General features: G+C 34.9%; 1 protein-coding gene and 1 pseudogene across 2 annotated transcripts in view; both read right to left on the bottom strand.

Moving 5' to 3' along the window:
• LOC110427266 (acyl-CoA) overlaps positions 1 to 460 on the bottom strand; it is a 7,967-nt gene extending 7,507 nt beyond the window's left edge. The window contains exon 1 of one of the 2 annotated variants that reach the window (XM_021442751.2): positions 68 to 460. In XM_021442751.2, the coding sequence (XP_021298426.1) occupies positions 68 to 133 (66 nt within the window). In that variant the 5' untranslated portion in view covers positions 134 to 460. The remainder of the gene's footprint in view (positions 1 to 67) is intronic. The other variant, XM_021442750.1, reaches the window with a different exon arrangement.
• Positions 461 to 6,837: 6,377 nt separating this feature from the next.
• Positions 6,838 to 9,237, bottom strand: LOC110427274 (putative receptor protein kinase ZmPK1; annotated as a pseudogene).
• Between the last annotated feature and the right edge of the window lie 5,539 nt (positions 9,238 to 14,776).

The following is a 14,776-nucleotide window of genomic DNA, read 5'->3' as shown; positions in this document are numbered from 1 at the left end:
TATATATATATATATATATAGAAGGCGAAAAACCACTCCAATTAAAATAAAGGAGAATGAAACTTACAAAGCAGGAAGGAAATTGGCCAATAAATGGCGAAGGCTTGCAGTAGCTGAGTACTGCTGCTGCCATGCCCACTCCCACACTCTCAACGCTCGACCTCTAACCTCTACCTCACTTGGCCTTTGCCGATAAGAAATATCCATCCATTTAATTATCATATATGTATATATTAAATAAACAAGGTTATGTTGCTGACGCGTGGTAGTCTTCACTAACATATATTTTCTTTATTTTTTTTTCTCTCCTTTTTGAGCTCATGGCGGGGATATAATGCGGGAGGAAGGCGGAATGGAGCTGCGATGGCGATTTACTCTTGTCTGACTTAACTGGATTTTATGAGTCGATTTTAAGGTTTCCAAAATCAGTTTCAGAGTTTCACTAAACTAATTTTGAGCTTTCAAAAGACCGGTTCTACTTTAGGGTACCACTAAACTCGAAATATGTACCTGAGATTCCAAATATGAGTGGTGACGCGACACTTGTCACTGCTCATCTATTTTGTAAGTCAAGTATCAATACCCTCTCTCAAGTACTGACATTCCCTCTTTCAGGTATCTACTTTTTTCTTCACTTTGGAGCCCTCGATCTAACACGAGGGACTCTTAATCCCTTAAACATTTAATACCATCATCATATATTTATCAACTAAAATTAACACCGGATCGAACCTTTTTGGATCCATAACAACATAAAATCCTCAAGCATTCAAATTTAGGATATTTTGGTAAGGATTTTGTGCACCACTTTCCATATCATACTACAAGAGTCATGCGCTTTGTGAAATGCCACTGCCAATGCCAATGCCAACGCCAATGGATGCTTGCGACGACGTGATGCAACATGCAACAGGAAACATTGAGTCATAAAATCACGACGTGTGGGGCACGTATACATGACATACTAAAGCATGTGATCAAAACGTGATGGAGCACGTGATCAAGACATGTTGAGGTGTGTGATTCATATATCATGGTATGAGATTTTATGACATGTGAGTGACATGCATACGTACATAATATTCAGGTATCAACATTCAATATTTCCACACAACACAAATTAAGGTATGTATTAAGACATGCTTAGTATGTTGTTTGCGATAAGGTATCAAGACATAGTAAGTATGCTGAAAAATAAAATATCTCAAAAGAATAAAATCAGAAAAATTTTATTCAAATGTCTCAAAATAACAGAATCAAGAAAATTCTATTCAAAAGAATGAAAACATAAAATCCCTACTCAAAAGAATGGAATCAAGGAAACCCTGTTTAGTTTTATACTAAAACATAAAATAACTATTTATAGAGATAGTCCATCCTGAATCTACTTCTAATACAAGTAAAATAAATAAAGAAATATTTTAATTTTATGTTTTCTTGAAGTACAAGTAAAGTAAAAGGCAATAAAGTAAATTTCTTAAAAATTAGGCTTACTTTTTGTGTAAGCAAAGCAATTAACAAGTAAAAAAAATTTAAATATGGAAAGTATTATAATTCCCTTAGAATCATTTGCTGGCTGCTACTCTTCTTAACAACTATTAGACCCCTTTCAGGCAAGCTGTCTTGTGAATGTGGACTGTTGGTGCGCATCTGTTTATGTGGGCCTTATGCATACAATTCTTTTGCGTGTGGCTCATATCCTAAATTAATTCTCCTTTTACTCCTCTTGAAGTTGGAGCTTGAAGATTGGAAATGTATAACTTGCGCAATAAAGCTTGAAATTGATCTCAACCAAATGCTTTGTCTGGGCGCATGTTAAGGTATCGAAAAATTCATATAATGGCGTCAAAGTGTGGTTGTCTCGAGTTGTGTATAAATTGACTCAAGATGTGTAACTAATATTCGAACGTGTGATCATGAGATAAAGAATTATGCCAATGAGATGTTTATACTATTTGGGATCATCACAAAGTTGTCATAAATCAAGATCAAGTTTATGTTGTTGATTTATAGATGAGGAAGTTTGTTTGCAACTCAATGCTTCCTCTGTTTGGCAAAGCCTTTAGGAATCTTCATGTAGACTTCCTTTTAAAGATTGCATGCAAAAAAAAAAAAAAACATAGTTGACATCTAATTGATTGAGTTCCCAATTATGAATTGAAGCAACAATAATAAGGCATTGCATTGTAACCAGTTTGGCCTGTGTCTTTTTTGTATGAGGCTTTTAGGTGGAGTCTCTCAATCAAGACCTTTTGGTGCACGGCTCATGGGTTCAAGGTCCTGATGTGCGCGGCATTCCCGTGTGAGGTTGTTTGAGGTATGCCAATTATGCAGGTGGCCTTCTGTGGTGCAGGTTGAGTGTGTAAGGCCTACTGGTGTGGGACTCCCCCGTGTGCACAACTCGTGCACTTTTTCTTCCTATGCGACGCCTATATGCGCACCTTCTGGCATGTCGTAAGTGCACGTTCCAAGTATACGGGACTATGTTATGCATAGCTCCCCTTGTCACGAGGTTGTGATGTGCGTGACCAGCTATCAAGAGGTCGATGTCTGTGCTCTTTTGGTTTGTGGGCTTTCAATGTGCGTAACCAATGCACGCTCCTTGTGCATGTGCGACACTTAAGTGTATAGTCTTTTTTCACTCTTATTGCTCGTGCTACTAGGCCCGTCTGAGTGCACCTTGCTAGTGCGGCTTAACATTGCAAATGTGCAAGGTGTTTGAAAACCCCTAATTGATGGTGGCCCGATGCTGAATGTTGATGGGTCCCCAAGTGACGTCGCCTTAGGGCTAATTTGTGTCCTTGTGGTTTTGTGGGTTTTTTTAAGGTAGCTTTTTGTTGGTTGTCTCGAGAACACTTTTAACTTTGGATGATTAGACGGATGTAAGTAAAGCAAAGTTTGGGTATCAATTGTGATGTTTTGCGCATTCGTAGTGAATAGTAAACCTTATTTAGAAAGTGAGTTTATGAGCCATAATTTTGTCACGATGTTGTACTAGATCTAAGATTAGAAATCCCTAAAATTGACATTGAGTTCTACTATCGATCCATCCTTGGAAAATATTAGAATATATGAAACACAATATAAGAATGGCCATTCCTGGAAAACACAAGAATCATTGTCTGATGCTCAATCGACGATATAAAAAATCACGTATGGTTCCAAAGCAGTGGATGGAGAACAAATCACATATGGTGCTGAAGCAATCGATGGAGAATAAATTACATACGGTGTCGAAGTAGCCATGGGAGAATAAATCATGTACGGCACTGAAATTGTTGACAGAAAACAAATTACATATGGTATTGAAGCAGCTGATGAAGAACAAATCATAGGGAAAAGACATCACTTTACCAAAACTAGATCAACGTCATGGCTGAAAAGACAAAAAAATGGCAAGGTTAGGAACTTGCTTTAATACCATGAAAAATAAAATATCTCAAAGGAATGGAATCAGAAAAACTCTATGCAAATGTCTTAAAATAATGGCATTAGGAAAAACCTATTCAAAAGAATGGAAACAGGAAAACCCTACTAAAAAGAATGGAATCAAAGAAACCTTATTTAGTTTTGTTATGAAATATATAAGGACCATTTATAGAGATAGCACATCTTAAACTTACTTATAATACAAGTAAAGTAAATAAAAAAGTATTCTAATTGTAGACTTCCTTGAAGTGTAAGTAGAGTAAAAAGATAATAAAGTAAATATCTTAAAAACTAGGCATACTTGTTTTACAAGCAAAGCGATCAATAAGTAAGGAAAACTTAAATATGGAAAGTATTCTAATTGCCTAGAATACTTTGCTTGGTTGCTACTCTTCTTAGTAGTTATCGAACCCCCTTAATGCGAGCTATCTTGTACACGCAGGTTGCCGGTGCACATCTGTCTGTGTGGGCCTTGTGCATCTGGCTCTCTTGCATGTGGCCTCTATCCTAAATTAATTCTCCTTTATATATATCAAGACATGCATGGCATGTAATTCACAATGGTATAATGAGACATACTAAGGAATGTATTAAGACATGCAAGGCATGTAATTTTCATTGGTATGACAAGACATATTAAGGTATGTATCACGATATGCTAAGCATGTAATTCTCAATCCAAACTTAATTCACATTTTGAAGAATAAAAGCATTGCAAGGTTTGTTTCCCACAAAATCATTTTTATACATATATAGATATATTTACAGATTATGTACGACTTTCAAAACCATATTTCGAAACATGGTAACAAACACCATTCAATCCATAATTTCATATTTTCTCAAAAGCATTCCCAATGCTATTCCAAACATGCTTCCGTATTTATATATCAAAACACTTTGAAAATGTCATAACCACTCACTTATTTGAAATGTGCTTTAAACTCCAACACCTTTCGACGAATGCTAAACCTCTCAAAAATACAACTTTTCTGACAACTCCTATCCAATATTAACACATTGTTAACACCTTGTTGTTTAGGCATAACCTTCATCAATAACCATTAATCCTATCACCAACTTCATTACTTAACTTTAAATTCGAAAATCAATAACTAAAAATCTAACTTAAGTATGAGTTAGACTATAACTAGTCAGGGATTTAAGCAACTTTACCTTGGTAAGCTAGATAGTATCCAAAACCACTTAAAAACCTAAGTTTCAGAGAGTAAAATGAATTTTAATGATTTATAAATTTTGAAAATCAAAACTTAAAGTTTAGATGTTTAAAATGAGGAAACCTGACCTCTATAAAACTTTAGAATCAAAATTTGAAGCGAAAATCCTTTCTTCTCTAAAGTGATTGCTTGGGTATGCCTTTTAAATGCTTGAAACACTTGAAAATGATGAGGATGAAAGTAAAGAGGGAAGAGGGAAAATAGGGCTGAGACTAAAGAGAGTAGTTTTGTTGATTTAGGAAAAATGTGGGGTTATAAGGGTTTAAAATTTGGGAAAAGTTTATTTTACATTTGGTTTTTTTTTTTCTAATTTGCTATAGAGGTATTGATATTTTTGGAATATGTATCGATATACTTGTTCATCAAGTATTAATACTTCATTCATCAGATGCATTTTTGGGTTTCAAGTTTCGATACACTATGAGTAGGTATCAATAATTTTGGTCATAATGCATTTTTCAAGATTAAAATAAAAGCATTTGACCCTTTTTAAGTTCCAACTTTTAGATGAACTCATTTGGCAATAAAAACACCCATTTATAGGTTACAAATGTCCAAAAATATCATTAGAAATAATAAATTTAGATGCTCACCAAGCTAAGTTATAACTTTAACGTTTCATTAAAGGTTGGAGTTTCACATCTTCACGCCATTCTCTCCCATTCTTCCTTCAAACATTTCTTTCATCTTTTTCCTTCAATTCTTTTCCAAACCTTGGCCAAATTGAAGCATCAAACTTGGATTTAAGGTGAGCGTAGGAGAAAAATTGTTATCCAATTACAAAATGCCACGTGCCCGAAATTAGTAAATTGAAGAAAATTTTCAAAGACAAATTTGAAAACATCATTTGAGATAGCCATATAATTAATTTATTGGCAAGTTATCTTAAAAACACATATTTGTAAAAATTTACTTATTGATTATCCAATTTATATATGTATATGAATCAAGATAATTTAGAGACAAAAATCCAAATTTAGTCATCCAATTTATCTCTAAATAAATTAACATAATTTAGAGGTAATATTCAAATTCGACCAATCAAAACTCAATGACTCAAAGTTTGACCAATCAAAGTATCATTTATGAGTCATCATGATTTATCTCTAAGTAAATTAAAATAAATCAAAGATTAATTCAAGGAGACTAAATTCTCATGAAAGTCTCTCATCTAACGCTGTAAATATAGTGCTCTTCTAAGCCATTTGATGAACAAGGGAGAAAGAAAAATATTTTGAAGATCAAAGCCTCCAAAACTCTCACAAGTCTGAGAAGGAGGATTTCGAAGATCAAACCTTTAGAAGAAAGATTTGAATAACCAAAGCCTTTCTAGAGTTCCAAAAATCTAAGAAAAGGTATGAAAAACTAAAGCCTCTTCAAAGTTCCACAAAGTCAAGAAGAAAGATTTGAAGAACCAAAGTCTCTCAAGAGTCCCATAAATCCAAGAAGGAAGATCTAAAGACTAAAGCCTTTCCAAATTTCCACAAATCCAAGAAAAAGATTTGAAGAATCAAAGCTTTTCTAAAGTTCCAACCTTAGGTCCAAGTGATCCAAATTGTTTGTTCAAGATCAAGTCATAAAGACCTTTGAAACAAAGTCTCTAAATCATTCTTTCAAGATTAAGTCGTCAAGACCCTTGAAACGAAGTCTCTAAGTTGTTTATTCAAAATCAAGTTGTCAAAACCCTTATAGCGAAGTTTCTAAATCATTCATTCCATATCAAGTCATAAGACTCTTCTAGTAAAATCTCCAAATCGTTCATTCAAGATTAAGTTATAAGACTCTTTAAACGAAGTCTCCAAATTGTTCATTCAAAATCAAGTTGTAAGACCCTTAAAGCAAAGCAAAATATAGAGTTCAAGATCAAGTCACAGCTTGTTTGAACCAAAGAACAAAGTTCAAGATCAAGTCATTGAGACAATTGAAGTAAAGATTGAAAAATTAATAAGAGGACATTCTTTATTGTAAAAGAATTCCAGAGATTATAAATTCATGTCTGATATATCGAAAACCAAATTTTCGTACATGTAAATACACCTAACCATACCATGATACAAGAACTAAGCTTATTTATACCGGTACGGACGCATGACGGACGGACTAAAAGAGACAAATACAGCATACTGGAGAAGTTGACTCGTTGTGTTGGGCACGACAATGCATTTGTTGCTTAATGGTTTTCTCCAAGGCGAAGAAGGATTTGAACTACTTGACCCATAGTCGACCTTGCATCTTTGTCATCTTGCACACATTTCAGAGCAACTTAACCAAGGTAAACATTTCATCCTGGTTATATTTTCCTCCCAACATGGGATCTATTATCACTTCCTTCCAAGTTTCTGATTCGATGGGTCTTATCATTGTCATATGTTCTTTCACCCATTTAACTAAAGTTCCTTGCACTTCTTCCTCTTCACCATATGTTCCATGGACAACCATTGAAGGGCTCCTTCCGGTCAGTAACTCCAACAGAACGATCCCATAGCTATAAACATCCACTTTGGAGGTGATGGGCATGTTGAAAACCGACTTGGGTGCCACGTAACCTCTAGTTCCTCGAATCTTTGAGATTTTTGAATGCTTAATGTTATCTCTGTTTAGCAATCGACACAAGCCAAAATCAGACACTTTAAGCTAGTAATTTGAGTCTAGGAGAATGTTATGAGGCTATATGTCACAATGGAGAACCCAATCTAAACATTTTTCATGTAAATAAGCTAGGCCTCTTACAGTTCCAATAGCAATTTAATATCTCTTTTTCCAATCAAGTGTTTTAGAAGAGAGATTTTCTGCCAACGATCCATGTTTCATGTACTCGTAGACCAATAGCTTGTGCTTTCCCTCTACACAGTATCCCCACAAATCAATCAAGTTCATGTGATTAAGCTTCCCGATGGTGTTCACTTCTTCTTGAAATTCAGCTTTCCCTTAGTTAGCATCAACAATTAGACGCTTGATAGCAACAATTCGATGATCGGACAGTTTGCCTTTGTACACAATTCCTCCGGCACCTCTTCCAATCTCTTCCTTGAAACAATTTGTTGCCTTTTCAAGTTCAGTATAACTAAATTTTCTGAAGCTTGATGTAGCTAGATGGTAACCTCCCATTGGGTGTGAATTGTGATGGGTTATAAGCAAAAAGTACCACACCAAGAAAATGATTAAAACCTCAATTCCTCCAACCACCCAAGCAGACCAAAGGACAAACTTAAGTGATGAATTTTCAGGGCTTTCTGGATATGCTCGGTCCAGTTGCTCAACTCTTGTGGAGCATTGTAGCTTGTAATCTCGAACAACCTTTTTGGGGGAGGATAGGTTGGCCTTTGGCCATTTCAAGTAGAAGTCTGAACTATAATTTGGCTCACGATATCCATCTCGTAATTAAGTCTTGAGATAACAATATTCAACAAATGGTTGGTGGGCTCTAATGAATCTATACTGGAAACCTTTGCAGTGGCATATCTTCAGGCATAAGTTCTTACACTGGTCTATGGTGTAGTTTGGAAACAAACCATAATCATAGCCATAGAATTCAGTTTGACGAAGTTTTACAAAACTCGCCTTGGATTCATTACAAGAAAGATCAAATTCAGGTTCACAACCAAAGGACCAATCTGTGTGATTCTTCATCTTATATCCTGGAATGCAAGAACATTTCTTACCATAATTAGGAGTGTAAGTGCACAAGCTGTTTGGTTCACAAATTCCATGGACTAGGCATGCCTTAGGGAAGGCTTGCCATGAAAAAACCCATGTTTTTCCGACTTCACTTAGATTGTATAGTCTAACATTGCCATCAAAATCAAGCTTCAATCTTCTTTGAATCTTTGAGCCATAGTCAGCTGACTTGAAAGAAAATTCATCAGTTGAACTAAAATTGCCCAAGGGATCTAGTACTGCAATTCTACTATCATTGAACGTCGATCTTCTAGCTTCCCATCTCAAAAGCCAAGGGCTTGGCCAATAAACACTTGAAATCTTAGGACCATTGTACGAAAGACAGAGGACATTATCTGTGTCAAAATAAAGATTGTAGAAACCTGAAGAATAGTTCATTTGGCTTCTATATGAAACAAGCTGAGTCCTTGTTCAACTATTGAAGCGGAAGCAATGTATCTGTTGGTGAATTAAAGCTTTGCCAAAGTGTGACACCCTCCTAATCATGCAGGACCAGATTGCCGCTATCGTAGAGCTTTAAATGTGTAGGGGACAGGGAAGCAGTGTTCGTCCCCCAAATCGTGTTACGTCCAGCATCTATTAAAACAAGATTACCATCTTGCTTCAGGGAGAGCTTCGTTTATCTTCCATTGACAGGATGGTCACGATTTGCTAGCCAGACCAGTGTGCAATTATCACTGCAGGATGGTTTGTTGAACCATATGGCAAAGCAATAAGCATTCTGGCCAATGAGGGAAAACCCGGCACTGAAAGTTCCATTTCCTGAAGTCAAAACATCACCAATAGATTCCACTGACATTGATGAGCCTCCATTTAGATTATCAAAAAATGCAGAGGAAAACGGGAAGCACAGACTTAACGATAAAAAGAGTATGGTAAATGGAGTGGCCATAAATTTTGTGAAAAGAAGGTTGACAAGGCCTTGGCAACTTAGAGCTGAGTACAAAATTAGTTCGAAGTGCATTCATAATTGAATCTAAATACTGAGTTTAGGTGCTTCTACTCATCGGCAGGCGACGACACTGAGAAGTACTATACCAACTACCAGGGTTATTTAGAATTAATTCCAAATTAGTCATCTACCAAGGTAGCCCCAGTTCTATTAATGATAATTGGTCCACATTCACGCTCATGCCTCAATAGTCAAGAATATTGTTTAAAGTCAGGAAAAAAAATGACTTCCATCTGCTTTTTGTTTCGTTCATTAAATAAAGAATTTCGTTGGAAAAGTAAAGTATAAGGTTAGATGAATCTTAATTAAATACTTGGAATCTGGCTATATTATATGTCATGAAATTTCAATAAAACTCATATGCGCATTAATGTCTTTGTGTAAGACCTTGATAACGAGTACTTTGAGAGATTTTTAAAATTTCTTATCAACAAAGTATATTTGAATGCAAACCGTAAACCCGTTACACTCTAATTATTAAGTTTATTATATTAAACAGAAAAAAATATACAACCTAAAACCTATTATTAAACACTTACTGATATGCAGAGGTCAATATATTAAGGCCTTAATTTTTGTAACAAGAGAAATTCAAGGAAGATTAATTTTTTAAGGGTACCAAATGAGGAAGTTTAGGGTGAATCTTATAAAAACAAAAGAAAAAAACCGTAGTACAAGTTTAATTTATTTTCCAAAGATATGAGTATAGTAATTAATAAAATGGTGTGATCATAAATTTTTACAATCTTGGCCGATTGATAATAAGAAGGCTTGACAATTTATAAATTAAGCTGTTTCAGAGGCATGCTAATCCCATCTTAGCTCAGATTCGACAGTTTGAAGAAGACAAAGCTAAGAGGTATAAAGCTTTATTATGTTTGCAATCTACTGTTTTTGATGAGATCTTTACTAGAATTATGCATTTAGATAATCCAAAGGATATATGGGAACACTTAAGGGATGAATTTTTTTGTAGTGGTAAGACTAGGCAGATTCAAATACTGAATCTGTTTAGCCAATTTGAAATGCTAACAATGGAGAAGGGTAAATCTATTCGGGAATTTTTTGGTAAAATGATGGCCTTAGCGAACTAACTGAGACTATTAGGAAAGGTTATGACTGAGGAAAGATTAGGTCAGAATATGCTTGTTAGTCTTCCAGAAAAGTATGAATCTAAAGTTTCTTCACTAGAGGATTCTAAGGACATGGAGCAAGTTACTTTGAAAGAACTAGTGAATGCTTTAGAAGCTCTTGAACAAAGACGATCATTTGGACAGAAGAGTGTTATTAATAATGCTTTAGTTGCCAAAACCAAGAATCTAAAGCGTGGAGGTAATAGTTCGAAGAAGAATGAAACTGATAGGAAGGAAAAAGGAAAGAAAACAGTGGATAATAAGACTAGAAAGCAAAAACTAGGTATCCATGATGCTGCTATTGTAAAAAAACTACTCATTCACATAAGCATCGCCAATACAGGCCTAATGTCATATGTAGGTCCTATAATTAGCTTGGTTATGTTAAAAGAGTATGCAAAAACAAAGGGACTCATGTGGACGAAAAAGCTGCAGTTGCTGAACAAAGTGAAAGTGCTAATGAAGTATTATTTATGGTTCATGAAGTAGGAAAATTAGCTAAGAAGAATGTGTGGTTAATAGATAGTGCTTGCTCAAACCATCTGATAGGGGATGTAGGACAATTCACAACTATCAATAGAAGCTATAGAGTTAGAGTTAAAATTGGTGATGGTTCTTTTATGAAGATTTTAGGCATAGGAACCGCTGTTGTGGAGACTCAAGATGCCAACAAGTATATTCCTGATGTTTACTTTATTCCTAATGTAAGTCAAAATTTGTAGAGTGTTGGGCAGCTGATTGAAAACCACTATGCTCTCTTGTTCAAAGATAAATATTGTACTATCTTTGATCCTAAGGATAAGGAAGTATTGAAAGTAGAGATGAGGAACAAGTGCTACCCTATTGACTGGAAACATACAAGTCAAAAGGCCTTATTTAGTGCAACACTTGACTCTGAGTTGTGGCACAAAAAGTTTGGACATCTAAGCTATAACTCTTTGCAAGTCATGGCAACTAAGAAGCTAGTTGAAGGTTTACCTAGGATTACAAAACCTAATATGATATGTAGTATCTGTCAGTATAGTAAGCAGTGCAAACTACCTTTTCTAAAGAAGAGAAAGTGGCAAGCAATTAGAAAGCTTCAGTTGGTTCTTACAAATTTGAGAGGTCTTATGAAAACCTTTTCACTTGGAGGCAGTAAGTATTATCTTTTGTTCATTGATGATTAGACTAGATTTTGTTAGATTTACTTTCTTAGGCTTATGATAGAAGCCTTCAGTAACTTTGTGAAGTTTATAAACACTATTGAAAATCAAACTGAGTCAACCATTAAAACTTTGAGAAATGATAACGGTACAGAGTTCACCTTAGCTGAATTTAAAGCTTTCTTGTCTAAGCTAGGTATCAAACATCAGTTGACAGTTATATATTCTCCTTAGCAAAATGGGATTGTTAAAAGGAAGAATCGAACTTTCATGGAGATGGCCATATACATTTTGTTTCAGAAGAACCTTTTAAAGATTTTTTGGGTAGAAGCTGTTAACATAGCTAATTATATTCTGAACAAAACTCAAACTAGAACTTTGGATTAGAAAACTCCTTATGAATGTTGGTTTGATAGAAAACCTTCAGTATCTCATTTGAAAGTTATTGGTTCCATCTATTATGCTAAAGTACACGAGGAGAAGAGATCTAAGTTGGATAAAAAAATTGTTGTTACTATAATGATAAGATACAGTGATGTTATTAAAAGGATATAAGCCGTACAATGTGGAAACCAAGAAGATTTTGTTTGGTAGAGACATAAAGTTTGATGAGAACTCAAAGTGGAATTGGGATAAAGCTGTAGTTGAATGTCCTGGTGACTTGAATCTAACTTCACATCTAGTATAAGGTGAGTTTGAAGGAGAGACAGATATTGAAGATGAATCTTTAGCTGTAAGAGATACCAGAATCCTTCAAGATAAATATAGTAGATGCAATGTGGCAATTGCAGATCTTGTCAGCTAGGAGGGGCAAGTACAGACACAAATTAGAAGGAAGCAATGAATTCTAAGATAAACATGATTAAAAAAAATGGAACTTGGTGCTTTGTTGACAGACCAAGTGATCATCTTGTGATTGGAGTAAAATGGATTTATAGAACCAAACTTAATCCAGATGGTTCTGTAAATAAGTTCAAAGCCAAATTGGTGGTGAAAAGCTATGCTTAAACTTATGGGATAGATTATTTTGAGACATTTGCACATGTGGCTTGCCATGACACCATCAAGTTGTTAGCAGCATTAGTAGCAAGAAAAGATTGGAAAATCAATCACCTGGATGTGAAATCTACTTTTCTAAATGGAGTCTTGATTGAAGACATTTACGTTGAGCAACCAGAAGGCTATGTGGAGCAAGGAACTGAAGGTAAGATTTGTAAACTTATTAAAGCACTATATGGATTAAGGTAAGCACCTAAGGCTTGGCATGAAAGAATAGATGGTTATTTCAGAACTCAAGGTTTGATCAGAAGTATAACAGAACCTACATTATATGTAAAGAAGTTTAACAGCTCAGTTATGCTCATAGTAGCTGTATATGTGGATGATCTTCTGATAACAAGGCCTAATGTAGAATATTTAAAGACATTCAAAGCTCAGATGATGATAGAATTTGAAATGATTGATTTAGGACTCATGAGTTACTTTCTTGGTGTGGAGATCATTCAAACTAATGATCAGATTACAATTCATCAAGCTAAGTATGCAAAAGACTTATTAAAAAAATTCAAAATGGAGTCTTGCAAACCAGTTCATACACCTTTATCTGTAGGAGAAAAGTTGGGTAAGAAGGATGGTGTAGAAGGGGCAAATGGACAAGTTTATAGAAGTATGATAGGTTCTCTTTTATAGCTATTAGCTACTAGGCCTAATATTATGTTCTCAACTAGCCTACTGTCCAGATTTATGCAGTTTCCATTAGAAATTCACTTTAGAGTAGCTAAGAAAGTGCGAGATATGTCAAGGTACTGTGAACTATGGAATCAAGTTTTGCAAGTCTGATAATGGGGAACTTCAAGGATACATAAATAGTGACTGGGCAAGGTCACTAGATGACTCAAGAAGTATTGGAGGATTCTATTTTGTTTTGGCAGTGGCATGTTTCCCTAGAATTCAAAGAAACAGGTAGTGGTAGTTCAGTCTTCAACTGAAGTTGACTACATTGCTATTTCAGCTACTGTAAATCACATCCAGTGGCTTAGGAAGATACTAACAAACTTAGGGTTTCCATAGACTAAAGGTATTATGCTTAATGTTGACAACAAATCAGCCATAACTATTGCAAAGAATCTTGTGCAATAGGGTTGTACCAAACATATTAGAGTTAAATACCATGCTCTTAGAAAGGCAGTAAAAGATAATGAGATTGAAATTCATTATTGTCCAATTGATAAGCAATTTGCTGATATTCTGACCCTAGGGTTAAGTAGAGACAAGTTTGAATTCCTGAGGTCATGTCTAGGAGTCAGCCAAAGTAGTGATCAAGGGGTTCAATTGGAAGATGATCACAAATCTAGAAATTTAAAAAGCAGACTAGGCAAGAAGGTTCAGAGGTTGAAGAATGAATAAGGATGAGCAGCATGATGTCGTTTCATACTTCAATAGCTAATACGCGAAGTTTAAGTGTCATTTTACTTAATCATTTTACTATTTTATGTAATAAGGCCAAACCTTAGATGCTAATGGAACTCTCCATCTTTTTTGATAACATGAAGTTGTGGTAGTAAGAGTTTTACTTAATGCAATCAATCCTCCATAGTGGAGTCACCAAAATGTAAAAAGAGTTCTTATGATAAGGAGAGGAAGCATTGCAAACAAGTAAAGGATATACTGAAGGTAGCAGAAAGGAAAATCGGACTAATTCCTGAAGTATTGAGTGTCGTAGCAGGTGTAAAAGAACAAGAAGAAAATAAGTAGAGAATGTCTTGTGAAGGCTCTATATATAGTGCCTGAAATAACGATTACTCAAGAATGGGCTTTAATGCACAAAATGAATAACGACTTTAATATTGGGTGACCATTACTGAGTTTTTAATGTTTGAGTAATGGTCAAACCATTATGTGACTATTAAAGTAAAGGATTTTATAACCGTTAATAACATAATGAGATTTATTCTTAGATAGAAAGTAAATGGAAAAAGTATACAAGAAAAAATATAAGAAAACAACTTAAAGGAAAACGGTGTACATAAACAAGTATAAGGGAAAAAGACAAAAAGAAGAAACACTTATACTTCAGGAAAAAGTTAAGAAAATACCTCTTAACTACTTTCATATTTTAACCATCAAATCAAACTTTCTGAAACATTCTAAGATGAAAATAACCCGTGAACCCTATTACTCATTTCAAGTTGCTTTACTACT

The sequence above is a fragment of the Theobroma umbraticum genome, unplaced genomic scaffold, assembly GCF_002168275.2.
Source record: "Theobroma umbraticum cultivar Fairchild unplaced genomic scaffold, ASM216827v3 scaffold_228.0, whole genome shotgun sequence".
Classification (NCBI taxonomy): Eukaryota; Viridiplantae; Streptophyta; class Magnoliopsida; order Malvales; family Malvaceae; genus Theobroma; species Theobroma umbraticum.
Note: the sequence above shows the minus strand (reverse complement) of the source record. Positions and strands in the feature narration are given on the sequence as shown.